At 35.7% G+C, this 14,418-nt stretch overlaps 1 protein-coding gene across 3 annotated transcripts in view; it reads right to left on the bottom strand.

Moving 5' to 3' along the window:
• The window catches only part of FAM149B1 (family with sequence similarity 149 member B1), a 50,030-nt gene that overhangs the window by 24,223 nt on the left and 11,389 nt on the right, over positions 1-14,418 (bottom strand). For all 3 annotated transcript variants that reach the window (XM_055535632.1, XM_055535642.1, XM_055535651.1), the window contains 2 exons: positions 7,086-7,228; positions 5,791-5,907 (listed from right to left, as the gene is read on the bottom strand). In XM_055535632.1, the coding sequence (XP_055391607.1) occupies positions 5,791-5,907; positions 7,086-7,228 (260 nt within the window). The remainder of the gene's footprint in view (positions 1-5,790; positions 5,908-7,085; positions 7,229-14,418) is intronic.

Raw genomic sequence — 14,418 nt, 5'->3', positions numbered from 1 at the left:
CAGTCAGACTCTATTGCTGAGCCACCAGGGACACCCAAAGAGACTGTTAAATGTTGACTAAACGTTTTCTCAGGCCACAAAACTAGACTGCATTTCCCAGGACCCCCATGCAGTTAAACGATGGGGTCAGTTCAGTTCAGTCACTCAGTCATGTCTGACTCTCTGCGATCTCATGAACTGCAGCACACCAGGCTTCCCTGTTCATCACCAACTCCCAAATTGCTCAAATTTATGTTTAACAAGTTGGTGATGCCATCCAACCATATCATCCTCTGTCGTCCCCTTGTCTTCCTGCCTTCAAACTTTCCCAGCATCAGGGTCTTTTCCAACAAGTCAGTTCTTTGCATCAGGTAGCCAAAGTATTGGGGCTTCAGCTTCAGCATCAGTCCTTCCAATGAATATTCAGCACTGATTTTCTTTAGGAACGACTAGTTTGATCTCTGCTGTCCAAGAGACTCTCAAGAGTCTTCTCCAACACCATAGTTCAAAAGCATCAATTCTTCGGCGCTCAGGTTTCTTTATGATCCAACATTCACATCCATACATGACTACTGGAAAAACCATAGCTTTGACTATATGTACCTCTGTCATTAAAGTAATGTCTCCGGTTTCTAGTATGCTGTCACGGTTTGTCATAGCTTTTCTTCCAAGGAGCAAGTTTCTTTTAATTTCATGGCTGCAGTCACTATCTGCAGTGATTTTGGAGCTCCAAAAATAAAGTCTCTCAGTTTCCCCATCAATTTGCCATGAAGTGATGGGACTGGATGCCATAATCTGTTTTCTGAATGTTGAGTTTTGAGGCAGCTTTTTCACTCTCTTCTTTCGCTTTCATCAAGAGGTTCTTTAGTTCTTCTTCATGTTCTGCCATGAGGGTGGTGTCATCTGCATATCTGAGGTTATTGATATTTCTCCCAGCAATCTTGATTCCAGCTTGTGCTTCATCCAGCCTGGCATTTCGCATGATGTACTCTGCATAGAAGCTAAATAAGCAAAGTGACAATATACAGTCTTGATGTACTCCTTTCCCAATTTGGAGCCAGTCTGTTGTTCCATGTCCTGTCCTAACTTGCTTCTTGACCTATATACACATTTCTCAGGAGGCAGGTAAGGTGGTCTGGTATTCCCATCTCTTTAAGAATTTCCCACAGTTGGTTGTGATCTACACAATCAAAGGCTTTAGTGTAGTCAATGAAGCAGATGTTTTTCTGGCATTCTCTTGCTTTTTGTATGATCCAGTGAACGTTGGTAATTTGATCTCTGGTTCCCCTGCCTTTTCTAAACCCTTCTTGAACATCTGGAAGTTCTCAGTTCATGTAGTGTTGAAGCCTGGCTTGGAGAATCTTGAGCATTACTCTGCTAGCGTGTGAGGTGAGTGCAGTTGTGCCGTAGTTTGAACATTCTCTGGCTTTGCCTTTCTTTGGGATTGGAATGAAAACTGACCTTATCCAGTCCTGTGGCCAACTTTTCACCAAATTTGCTGGCATATTGAGTGTAGCATTTACACAGCATCATCTTTTTTAAAAAATAATATTTATTTATTTATTTAGGCTGTGCTGGGTCCTCACTGCTGTGTGTGGGCTTGCTCTAGTTGCGGCTACTCTCTGGTTGCGGTCTGCAGGCTTCTCTTGTTGTGGAGCACAGAGTCTAAGGCGCATGGTCTTCAGTAGTTGCCTCACATGGGCTCAGTAGTTGTGGCACCTGGGCCTAGTTGCCCCGTGGCATGTGGGATATTCCCAGATATGGGACTGAACCAGTGTCCACTGCATTGCAAGGTGGATTCCTAACCACTGGACCACCAGGGAGGCCCTCACAGCATCATCATTTTGGACTTGAAATAGCTCAGCTGGAATGGATATGAGGTGGTTATTTCATTGTAGTTTTGATTTGCATTCCTCTTATGATTAGTGATGTTGCACATCTTTTCATTTACTTGTTGGCCATTGGTTTATCTTCTTTGAGAATTGTCTATTCTCTTGTCCTTTTTCTATTTTTAAATTGGGTTCTTTTTGTTGTTGTTGGATTGTAGAAGTCCCTCATGTGTTCTAGATATTAACCCTTTATCAGACATGTGACTTGGAAATATTCTCCCCCATTCCACAGGTTGCCTTTTCACTCTAATGATTTTTTTCTTTGGGTGCACAGAAATTTTTGAGTTTGATGTAGTCCCATTTGTCTATTTTTGCTTTTGTTTTTAGGTTTTGATGTTCTATCCAATAAATCATTGCCAAATCCAATATCCTGAAGCTTTTTCCCTATGTTTTATTCTAGGAGTTTTAGTAGTTTTAGGTCTTACATTTAGGTCTTTGAAATCCATTCTGAGTTAAGTTCTGTATATGGTGTAAGATCAGAGTTCCACTTCATTCTTTTGCATTGTTTTCCCAGCACCATTTGTTGGGGGGATTGTCCTTTCCCCGCTGTGTAATCTTGGCACCCTTGTTGAAAATTATCTAGTCATATACACAAAGGTTTATTTTCTAGTTATCTGTTCTTTTAATGATTTTTTAAGGGTTATAATTCTGCATACAGTCATACACTTTGGCAACTTATTAGATATTATAGTTAATTTTTGTTGCAGTATGTATTTAAACTAAGGGTAGATAGGCCCCTTAAACTAACTTGCAGCAGAAGATTATGAAGTTTTTTTTTTCATTTAAAAAAATCGTATTTATTTATTTATTTTGTGCTATACAGTAGGTCTTTGTTGGTTATCCATTTTAAATATAGCAGTGTGTACATGTCAGTGCCAAACTCCTTAACTATCCCTTCCTCCCATCCTTACCTTCCCTGGACCCGGCAACCGTTAAGTTTGCTCTCTGTGAGTCTCTTTCTGTTTTGTAATTAAGTTCATTTGTATCATTTCTTTTTAGATTCCACATATAAGGAATGTCATATGGTGTTTCTCCTTCTCTGTCTTACTTCACTCAGTATGAATCTTTAGGTCCATCCATGTTGCTGCAAATGGCATTATTTCATTGTTTTTAATGGCTGAGTAATATTCCACTGTATATGCTGCTGCTGCTAAGTTGCTGCAGTTGTGTCTAACTCTGTGCAGCCCCACAGATGGCAGCCCACCAGGCTTCTCTGTCCCTAGGATTCTCCAAGAAAGAATACTGGAGTGGGTTGCCATTTCCTTTTCCAATGCATGTATGCTAAGTTGCTTCAGTCGTGTCCAACTCTGTATGACCCCAGGGACAGCAGCCCACCAGATTCATCTGTCCGCGGGATTCTCTAGGCAAGAATACTGGTGTGTGTTGCTATTTCCTTCTCCACCACTGTATATATGGACCATATCTTTATCCATTCCTCTGTCGATGTTTTTTTCAAATGGGAATGTTCTCAAACTCATCTGTTCAGGATCCTTTTCTGGCCTGTGTTTTCTCCTTATGCTACCACCATTTTCTATTGTTATAAAGTTCTTGGAATTCCATTTTGATCTATACAATAATTGTTTTGATTGATAACACTGTTTTGCAGCCATAATGTAAGTTCATTTTCATGGAGTTTGTTGTGCAATAAATATGATATTTAATTTAGTTTTTTAAAAAAGTTGATTCTAACTATATTCTAGGCATTGTTTTAGGTGTTAGAGATACAAAGAGAAAGCGACTGTATTTTTGTATTGTTTTTATACCAATTTCCTCTGGCCCAAGAACTCAAGAATGGAAGCTGAACCAAATATCTTATTTAGTACATTTGAGATGTGAAAAAAATCCAATGTGGAAGAATTAATGAATGAGAGTGACAGAAGATAAAGACACATATGTAGACTGGGGCCAGTTTATGATATAATTTTAAATTTATCATAAATTCAGTGGGAAGCTACTGAAGATTTTTAAGTGAAGGACAGAAAGGATTAACCATGAACTTTAAAAGGAAAATCTGATGTAATGTGGAGGGGCAAGAATGGATATAATTTGAAATGTTATTTTGTAGAAAATCTTAGTAGCTGATAAACCTCATATTTCATGGAAAACTAATTTGTTAAACTAAAAAATACCAAAGTTGTATTTCTGACACATTTTTTTCACATCACTTATTTTAAAAAGTGGAAAAATTGCAGCATCACCACCAACTTACATATCCTCAACTACCCAAATTTTGCTCTCAAATACTAGTAGTCTCTCAAAGAAGTTAAGTGTTTCCTTGACTTTCAGCTGCTTCCATGTCTTAAAGAAGAAAAAAATATTTTTCCAGGATAGGTCTGGAAAAAAAGGACAAAAATGAACCAGCGTGACACGGCTGTAACAATTAGAGCATGAATAATAATTATGGTTAGTTAAAATATATAAATATTTTGTAGTACAATGAGTTCCTTAATGGTACTCAAGAGAAAAAAATATCAAGTATGGACAAACTGGTGGTGATATGAAAGTAAATATGGATTATATTTAATTTGTTATTATTTTCTTTAAGTAGTGATATCCTAATATAGCTGAATAACTTGCTTCATTTAACTATATGTCTGTATAAAGTACAGATAGGTATTTATTTCATCTGTATAGTAAAGAAAAGTAATTATTGAATACTGTTAAGTCAAATAATCCAGAACCAAAAATAAGAAGGACCAAGCAGCAATGGTAGTAGCAAGTAAAACGGACAGAAAAGATGTCTGCAGTGTGTTGCAGAATCATGATTTAGCCAAATGTCCTAGAGAAGGAGGAGTTAACTGCTCAGACTTGTTCCTTATTTGTTTGGAATCTCTAAAAGGAAATGCTATTTACAATTATAAAATTAAAGGTATATATAAAGTTTAAACTAATAGATCAGGTAAATATATCTTAATCGCAGGATCTAAGTTATCTAATTTTGGTCTGTGAGAATTAAAGAATACATCCTTTCTGTGGGAGACAAATTAGTCTGTAAAAATCTGAAACTTATATAAAAGGAGTAAATTTTAAAAGGCTTATTGGTGTAATACATGAGGATTAAATTTAGAAAGAAATCTCAGCCTGGTGACCAGAACCTTGAGTTTAAATCACTCTGAAAGAAGTAAACAAATCCCACTCTCTGACCAAAAATCAGTTAGTTGATAACCCAGATCCCATAACCTTAACTAACCTAAGATAATAATGTTTTACTTTGTGGTCTGATGAAATTACTACAAGCTTTAAAAGGCATCAAAAGCAAGCATCACTACAACTCTTAACCAGTATCAGTATAAATAAAATTACAGTCTTAGGAAATAGTTAAGGAATAATTTTAAAATGAATTAAAACCATGACATTTTACTACAGAATTAAGGGTAAGCATAGGTTTTTAGAGCAATCCTATCTGGGTTTATTGTGCTACTGTTAAAAGAGTGTGAGGTATTCAAAGAATTAGCCATTTTAGCTAATGACTAATTACCCATTTTAATAATATCAGTTTCAATTCAGTTCAGTCGCTTCCATAATAATTAGTATTACATGTTTAAGAAAACCACTGTTTCAAAGTTTTTTTCAAAAAAATTTTAAATTCTATTTCTTAGATCCCTGAATTTCTTTAAACCACTCTGTTGACACATTTATTCCAAGAAGAAAGTGCTTGTATTTATAGATAGACATAGATATGACATAGATGTAAGTATCTATGGATATGAGTAACTCTTAAAATTCTAGAGAAAATCTTTTTTTTAAATTAAAACCTAAGTAAAAAAATTCTAGTATGCATAAAGACTATGATTAGTCTTACAGAATTTGCTGTGCTTTACTAAATACCAGTAAATAAGTATTTTAATCCTTTAGTGTAAGTGGTAGAATAAAATACTTGCATATTTAGAATACATAAACACTTACACATTAGAATACTTACATAGTAGAATCTCTTTCTTGAGACAGTGTTGCCTCACGTGAAGCTGAAACAGCAGAAGGGGATCTAGGGTACAGTCCATAACCTTCACTTGGAGTGATTATCTGCCGACCCAGAATCCTTCAAAGTGAAGAACATAAAGAGACAGTTAAGCACCTTCATCCAGCATGCATACAAAATATAGGTATTTTTGGAACAAATGTGATGGCTCTACAGAGAAGTCTAGTACATAGTCCCTTACTGATTTGGAATGATTCTTGAGAGAAATGTGAATCCAGAGCCTTTCTGAAGGTATCTCCCTCTCCTATACAAAGGAGACAGAATGGACGAAGCTTTTCCACCCCACCGAAAAAGAATCCAAGGAAACTGGGCAAACATTTAAATCTACCCTCCACCCTCCATAACAATCTTCATTAAATTTGCTAAAATGGGTGAAAGCCAGGCCAAATTAGTAAAAACTGAATTATATTCTTAAGAACATGAAGCTTTATAAATTTTAAGTATGTGTTGTAGTGTGGTTTCTAAGGGAAGCTTCCTAATAGCCTATGTCTGCTTTCAAGTATACAGAGTGAAGTAAGCCAGAAAGAAAAACACCAATACAGTATACTAATGCATATATATGGAATTTAGAAAGATGGTAACAATAACCCTGTATACGAGACAGCAAAAGAGACACTGATGTATAGAACAGTCTTATGGACTCTGTGGGAGAGGGAGAGGGTGGGAAGATTTGGGAGAATGACATTGAAACATGTATAATATCATGTATGAAACGAGTTGCCAGTCCAGGTTTGATGCACGATACTGGATGCTTGGGGCTGGTGCACTGGACGACCCAGAGGGATTGTATGGGGAGGAAGGAGGGAGGAGGGTTCAGGATGGGGAACACATGTATACCTGTGGCAGATTCATTTCAATATTTGGCAAAACCAATATAATATTGTAAAGTTTAAAAATAAAATAAAAATAAAAAAATTAAAAAAAGTATACATGTATAAGAATTTACTTATAGACAGTAATCAAAAACATTTTCTGATGCTTTTGTTCAAAAGAAGGTCTCTTTTGGACAGATACAGATCACAGCTACTGGTATAGAAACTATTTTACTTGATTAGGACAACTAGTTATGAAAACTCTGAGAAACTTCCATCAACATGAGTTTTCTATCATCTGAGGCTTTATACCATATCACCTTAATGATACAAATCCATGCCCATAAAGATTTCAGAATACAAGGTTTCTTGGAAATCTGCTTTTCAAATTTTAGTATTAGCCATGAATATACAGGATTTCAGTACCTGAGATGAGGAAAGCTACATGTCCACTGTTGGCACTCTTCTTGTAGACTTTTAGTATGTACACTCAACTTCTGCTCATACAAGAGCTCGTCAATGGCTGTGAACATTGCCTGGACTTTTTCTGTGGCATTTTGATCAAGTTCCTAAAAGAAATTATCACCCCAAAATATTTAGGTGAGCTTCAGTCTCTGTTAAGAATCATAATCATAAAGGTTGTAAGCAATCAGATTTTGTTTTGTGTTCAATGTTTAGTCCATTTGTGTGAAAGAAAAGTTAAGTTAGTCAGTTTTTGAATCTTAGAATATTCAGATGGCCTCCCTATTCCTATTTAAAGAGAATTTGTAGAAATAGCAATGTTTCTAAGCAATATTTTCTTATCATACAATCCAGAAATGAATAAAGAAAAATAAAAATTACCAATACTACCACACAAAGACAATGATTGTTCATTTTATTACAGGTGCTTGGTTCCAGTATTTTTTTAGAGCTTAATGTAGACAGTCAATCCTAAAAATATATTATTTTGTAGTTTACAGTTTTCACCTCACAATTTAGGTTAGATCTTTACTCTATAATCTATCCTTTTGCAGTAGCCAAAGGGATGGGAATCTGATCATGTTATCTGATTCTCTGCCTACTCTCTACTTCATCTTTTTTATGTGCCCTTTTACATTCTGGAGGAAGAAAAGTTAATACCATCTTTTAAAAGTATAAGGTAAGAAATATGTATTTTAACTCTTAACAGTGAAAGTCAGGTTCTATCCAAAAAAAAGGAAGTGGCAACCAATTCGTTTTCTTACCTAGAAAATTCCATGGACAGAGGAGCCTGGTGAGCTACAGTCCATGAGGCCAAAAAGAGTCGGACATGACTGAGTTACTGAGCACACAGATAGATTTAAGGTTTAACATTAAAGACTCAACACACACACACACACACACACACACACACATATATATATATATATATATTTATATTCATATATATATTCATTTATTTGGCTGTGCCCGTTCTTAGTTGCTGCACACAGGATCTTTGATCTTTGTTGCAGCATGCAGGATCTTTAGTTGTGGCATATGAAATCTAGTTCCCTGACCATGGATCGAACCTAGGCCCCCTTAGTGGGACCTCCGAGTTTTAACCACTGGACCACCATCCAGGAAGTCCCTGTGTTTTATCTTAGGTACACACGCTGGGTTGCAATATCAACTACATGTCTTAGTGTGGGTTGCAGTTTAAAAAGTTTGAAGGTTACTTTCTAGTCTAAACCTTCCTTCAGCTTACAAGATTACTGAAAGGGACAGAAAGGGATGTAGGGGTTTGAGACATCTTTTGCCACTTTGATAAATGACATTCCAATTATGTAAAACAAAAAAATTTTTAAAAAGGACTTTGATATGCTTCAACTTCCCTGAAAGCATCTTCTGTGTGATTTTTATCTTTGATATTCTTTAACTTCCCTCTCAGCATCTTATATTGAATTTTAGTATTAGTGTTGTTTTTAACACATAAAATGTTATTGTTATTTGTTTTAGTAACTACCAATAAAGCGTGCCAATTATTTTTCTCTCTGTTGCTTCTTGTATCCCACTTCTTTCTTCTGGCTTTATTTCCCTTTTGCTTCAGTCTGTCCTTTAATCATTCTTTTAGTTGAGTATATGTGAATGGGAAACTCTATAGATACTCAAAATGTCTTTATTTTGCTTTCTCTACACACACGCACACTAAATGACAGTATATCATATTTATGTAATAATTTTATTATTTATCATATATGATGGAGATACATCACTCATTTTTTCCTTAGCACTTTAAAGATACAGGATCATTGTCATCTGACATTGTTAATTGTGAGCAACCTATTTTAAGTCTGAATTTTACTCCATTATATGTAGTCCCTCTTTTCTAGTAACTTTTGTAATTTATTAAAATCTTTGATTTTAGTCTAGAAATTTGTCTGTTATATCTAAGTTATCTAAATTCTTGACATGAAGTTGCTTATTATATTTCCTTAGTCCTTTTACTTTCCATAAGGTCAGTAGTTATGTCTTTGTCTTCATTTCTAATCTTGTTAATTTATGTCTTATTTTTTCTTGATCAAACTGAAGACTTGTCAATTTTGTTTACTTTCTCTATTGTTTTTCTGTTTTCTATTTCATTAATTTCTACTGTCATCTGTATTATTTCCTTCCTTCTGCTTGCATTGGATTTAATTTGCTCTTCTTTTTTAGTTTCTTAAGGTGGAAGCTTATGTTAGTGATTCAAACATGCTCCTTTATTTCTATAGGCATTTTTCTTCTATGGCGGTATAACTGACATACAACATTATATTAGTTTCTGGTGTGTATAACATAATTCAATATTTGTATATAAAGCAAATCAGTCTCCCCAGTGAGTCACCATATGTTGTTACAGAATTTTTTTCCTTGTGATGAGAATTAAGATCTTTTCTCTTAGCAACTCTCAACTGCATAATAGAGTATTTTAACTATAGTCACTATGCTGTACATTACATCCTCATGACTTATAACTGGAAGTTTGTACCTTTTGATATTCATCTCTTTCACCCACGCCCAATCCCACCTCTGTCATCACGAATCTGTTCCATATCTGTAAGCTTGATTTTCTTTTTACATAGGTATTTAAAGCTGTAAATTTCCCTCTAAGCACCACTTTAGCTATATCTTGTAAATTTTGATATTCTGTTTTTCCCTTTCATTCAAGATGGTTTCTGACTTCCCTATAGATTGTTATTTAACTCATCAGTTGTTTAGAAGAGCACCGTTTTAATTGTCAACTACTTTGGGATACCTAATTTATATCATTGTTCATTTCTAACTTAATTCTAACATGGTTGAACATACCCAGTATAATTTCAATCCTTTTAGATTTATGAGATTTGTTTTTTATGTGAAGATTATATATTCTCTTGTCATTGGGTAGACTCAGTTAGGTCAGGTGGTTAACAGTATTGTTCAAGTCTTCAATATCCTTCCTGATTTTGTTTGGTTGTTTTATGAAATATTAAGAGTAGAGTACTGAAGTCTTTAGCTACAACTTTTCGTTTCTTATTTCTCTTTTAAATTCTGTAATTTTGCTTCATATACTTTAAGGCTTCATTGTTAGGTGTGTATACATTTATAACTTTTATTTTCCTAAAGAATTGGCCTTTTTATCATTATGGAAATGTTCTTTTTTCTATTGGTATTTTCTGTCTTAAAGTTTACTTTGTGTTCAAGCAGTTTTATGGCTCTTAATTTCTGTGCCCTCTCATGTCCCCTCTGCATTTGTGTACTAACTCGCATCAACCAGGGATGTGTGCATAGTTTGGGCCCTCTTTGTTCTTTCTGCATGGATATGTGAAGAGTTTATTAGGGCCTCCTGTGACTTATTTCCCAGATGCTTGATAAATTTCTGGATAGTCTGCCAATCCATTTTTTGCCCCAGTTAGTACTGAAACTTCAGACTATCTGAGCCACTGTTTTTCCTTCTCCATATGCCACTGAGTGTGCTACTGTTGTTAAAAATGATATTGGATATAAAGCCCATCCAAGTTCCACTCCAAATCTATTGAGACCTCTCTGGTAGTGAAACTGCTAGTTTTCAGGGGCTTCCTTGGTAGTACAACAGGTAAAGAATCAGCCTGCAATGCAGGCAACCCCCATTTGATTCCTGGGTAGGGAAGATCCCCTGGAGAAGGGATAGGCTGCTGCTGCTAAGTCGCTTCAGTCGTGTCCCACTCTGTGCGACCCCATAGACGGCAGCCCACCAGGCTACCCACTCCTTACTCTTGGGCTTCCCTGGTGGCTCAGTTGGTAAAGAATCTGCCTGCAATGCGGGAGTCCTGGGTTTGATCCCTTGGGAAGATACCCTGGAGGAGGGCATGGCAACCCACTCCAGTGTTCGTGCCTGGAGAATTCCATGGACAGAGGAGCCTGGCCAGCTGCAGTCCATGGGGTCACAAAAGGTCAGAAACGACTGAGTAACTAAGCACAGCACCCTTTAAAGTTGAACAGACTTTTAGTGTTTCTAACTCAAAGTTTTCTTACTTTTGATGAATAACTGCTTCTCCATTTTCTGTGTACCTTAGTTAATTTTCAGAATCCTGAAATGGTTGCTTTTGACCATTACATCCAGTTTATTGTTGCTTTTGGGGGTACTCACTCTGTCATACTATTTACAAGTCCCACCTCAGAATTTTCTCCTATTATATTTATTGCCTTTGTCAGGTTTTGACATCAGTAGTACACTGATCTATAAAGTGTTTGTGTTACTGTTATTTCTTCGACAAATGTATGTTCTTCCATCTGAGCCTGGAGTTTTCTCTATGAGAATAGATTGATTCAGTTTAAGAGTTTTACAGCTGTTCAGATTTTTAAGGACTTTGTCCATTTCTTTTAAGTTACAGCATTTATTGGCATAAAATTGTTTATATTATTATGTTAAGTCTTTTATTTAATGTCTGTAGAATTTGTAGTGACATCTCCTTTTTCATTCCCGATATTTATAATTTGCATTTTCTTGCTTTTCCTTGACTAATACCACTAGAGGGCTTACTATTAATCTTTTCAAAGGGTAAATTCTTGAATTTGTTCATTTTCTCTTTTATTTACCTATTTTCTATTTCATTGATTTTGCTTTTAATTATTTCTTTCATTCTACTTTGGGTTTATTTACTCTTCTTTCCTAGCATCTAGGGTAGAAACTTAGGTTATTCATTTTAAAGCTTTCTTCTTTTCTTAAATAAGTATTTAAAGCTATAGATGTCTTTATAAGGACTGCTTTAGCTGCTTCCATAAATTTGGATGTTTTGTGGTTTTATTGTCATGTAGTTGCAGAATACCCTCTAATTTTCCCTGAAATTTAATATTTAGAGCAGTGTTATTTAATTTCCAAATATTTAGGAATTGTTACAGGTATTTTATTATTGATTTCTATTAAATCTATTGTAATCAGAAAGCATACGCTGTACGATTTAATCTTTTAAACAATATTGAGATATTTTATGGTCCATCATACAGTCTGTCCTTGTGAGCATTCCATATGCTCTTAAGAAGGATATGTACTCTGCATTTGTTGGGTATACCATCAGATCTTTTATTTATTTATTTCTGACTTTCTAATTGCTTTATTAATAACTAAAATCTCTAACAGTAATTATGATTTCACCTAATCTCTTTAATTTTATCAGTTTTTCTTCATACATTTTGAGACTCTATTAGATGTTTATTTATTTAGAATTGTTATATCTTCCTGGTATACTGTGTTATGGACTGAACTGTGTCCTCTCAAATTCCTATGTTGAAGCCCTCATCTGTAATGTGATGCTATTTCGAGTTAATGCCTTTAAGGTGGAAATTAAGGTAAAATGAGGTCCCAAGGATGGAGCCCTAAGAACTAGTGTTCTTATAAGAAGAGGAAGAGAATCAGAGATCTCTCTACCTATGCTCATGCCCAGGAGAAAGGTTATAGAGGATACAGTAAGCCAGGAAGAGTAGCCTCACCAGAAATCAGCCCTGATGGCATCTTAAGTTTGGATTTCTAGCCTCCAGAACTGTGAGAAAATAAGTGTCTGTTGTTTAAGCCACACAGTCTATGGTATTCAGTATGGCAGCTTCAGCTAAGGCAAACTGCCCTAAGTGTTACTATATTTTGTTTTAAACAGGTTTTTGTTTGTTTGTTTGTTTTTGGCCACACAGCATATACAGTCTTACTTTGTGCCCCCTGCAGTGGAAGCATGGAGTCTTAACCACCAGACCCTCCAGAGAGGTCCCCAAACTGCCTTTTTATCACTAAAAAATATTCTTCTTTCCCAGTGATCGACTATGTGTCTTTAGGTTTATGTTGTTTCATGTTAATACAACCTTGTCAGCTTATTGTGTGTATAATTTTCTCTGTCCTTTTAATTTTAACCTATTTGTGTCTTTATATTTAATCTCTTCCATATAGTAATATGGGCTTCCCAGGTGGCACTAATGGTAAAGAACCTGCCTGCCAACACAGGAGACATAAGAGATGCAAAATTTTTAAGAAGAATAAGCTAAGATGCCAATGGGAAAAATAAAATTGAATAGTAACAAACATTTGATTAACCTGAGAAAGACAGGAAAGGAAAAGAATAAGGACCCACTTCCCAAAACGGGACAAATGGAAAAGTAATAGCAAGATGGTAGATTTCAATCTAACCATGTCAACAATTAAAACAAATGTAAATAGAATGGGTAAAAAATGGGTAAAATGCAGAATGGATTAAAAAAAAAGAGCAAGACTCAACTGTATAGTATATGTGTGCATGCTAAGTCACTTAATCATGTCCAGCTCTTTGCAGTCCTATGGATTGTAGCCCGCCAGGCTCCTCTGTCCATGGGATTCTCTAGGCAAGAATACTGGAGTGTGTTGCCATGCCCTCGTCCAGGGGATCTTCCTGACCCAGAGATCAGAATTCTGGGCAGATGAAGCAGTTAGAATCTTTAGGGCACGAGGCGATAAAGAACACCAGAAGATAAATAAGTGAAAAGTCTATATTATTTGGTGATTTCTCTAAGGGATAACTAGCTGAATAAAGCAAAAAAAGTACAAGATGGAGTTTATATTTATAGAAGTAAAAGATGAAACAAATACAACTCAAAGGATGGGTGAATATAAACAGAAGTACAGTGTTATAAAGTTATTACATTTGTGTCAGGTATCGAGAGAGAGAAGTGAAAAGTATATGAAGAGGGAGGTATGAAGTGGTAAAATGATCATTCAGTGGGTGGGAGGGTGCAAGGGGCAGTGACCCAGCATAGGGTGTTGAAACATAGGTGGAGTGAGAAGGGCATTTGCAGAGGTTAGGAGGCAGTGAATTAGTGGGGAACTGGTTATGTTCAGGGGGATTAATCAAATAAGTAAATATATTAATTATAAGGGGAGCCATGTTCTATCAGAGAAAGAAGTTACAAATTTGCAAAAGGAAAAAACTAGAATGAAATGGGTCATTTCACAGTGGAATAGGAAGAATACTTCTATTCCCTAGTTCTGTCCACTGGGAGGGTTTAGGAATCAGTGACACCTAAAAAGCAGTAAGCACACTTAGCACCCAAATCTTATTTCTAAACATGGCACTAAAAGGAATTAGGGCTCGTTGGAGAAGTGGCTGATTCCATGGCTGGGGCAAAGAAAATATAAAATAAGCCTGGATACCTTGTGTCAGACAGTAAGGAAATACTCAAAGAATGATGGGAACATGTCAAAATGGCACAGAAACCAGCTTGAAGGGAACTCTTACTGGTCAAATCTGGGACAATTGGAACTTCAAAATAAATAATGATAACTATGTATTATAACTAACTGAAC

This window comes from Bubalus kerabau, chromosome 1 (genome assembly GCF_029407905.1).
Source record: "Bubalus kerabau isolate K-KA32 ecotype Philippines breed swamp buffalo chromosome 1, PCC_UOA_SB_1v2, whole genome shotgun sequence".
Classification (NCBI taxonomy): domain Eukaryota; kingdom Metazoa; phylum Chordata; class Mammalia; order Artiodactyla; family Bovidae; genus Bubalus; species Bubalus kerabau.
Note: the sequence above shows the minus strand (reverse complement) of the source record. Positions and strands in the feature narration are given on the sequence as shown.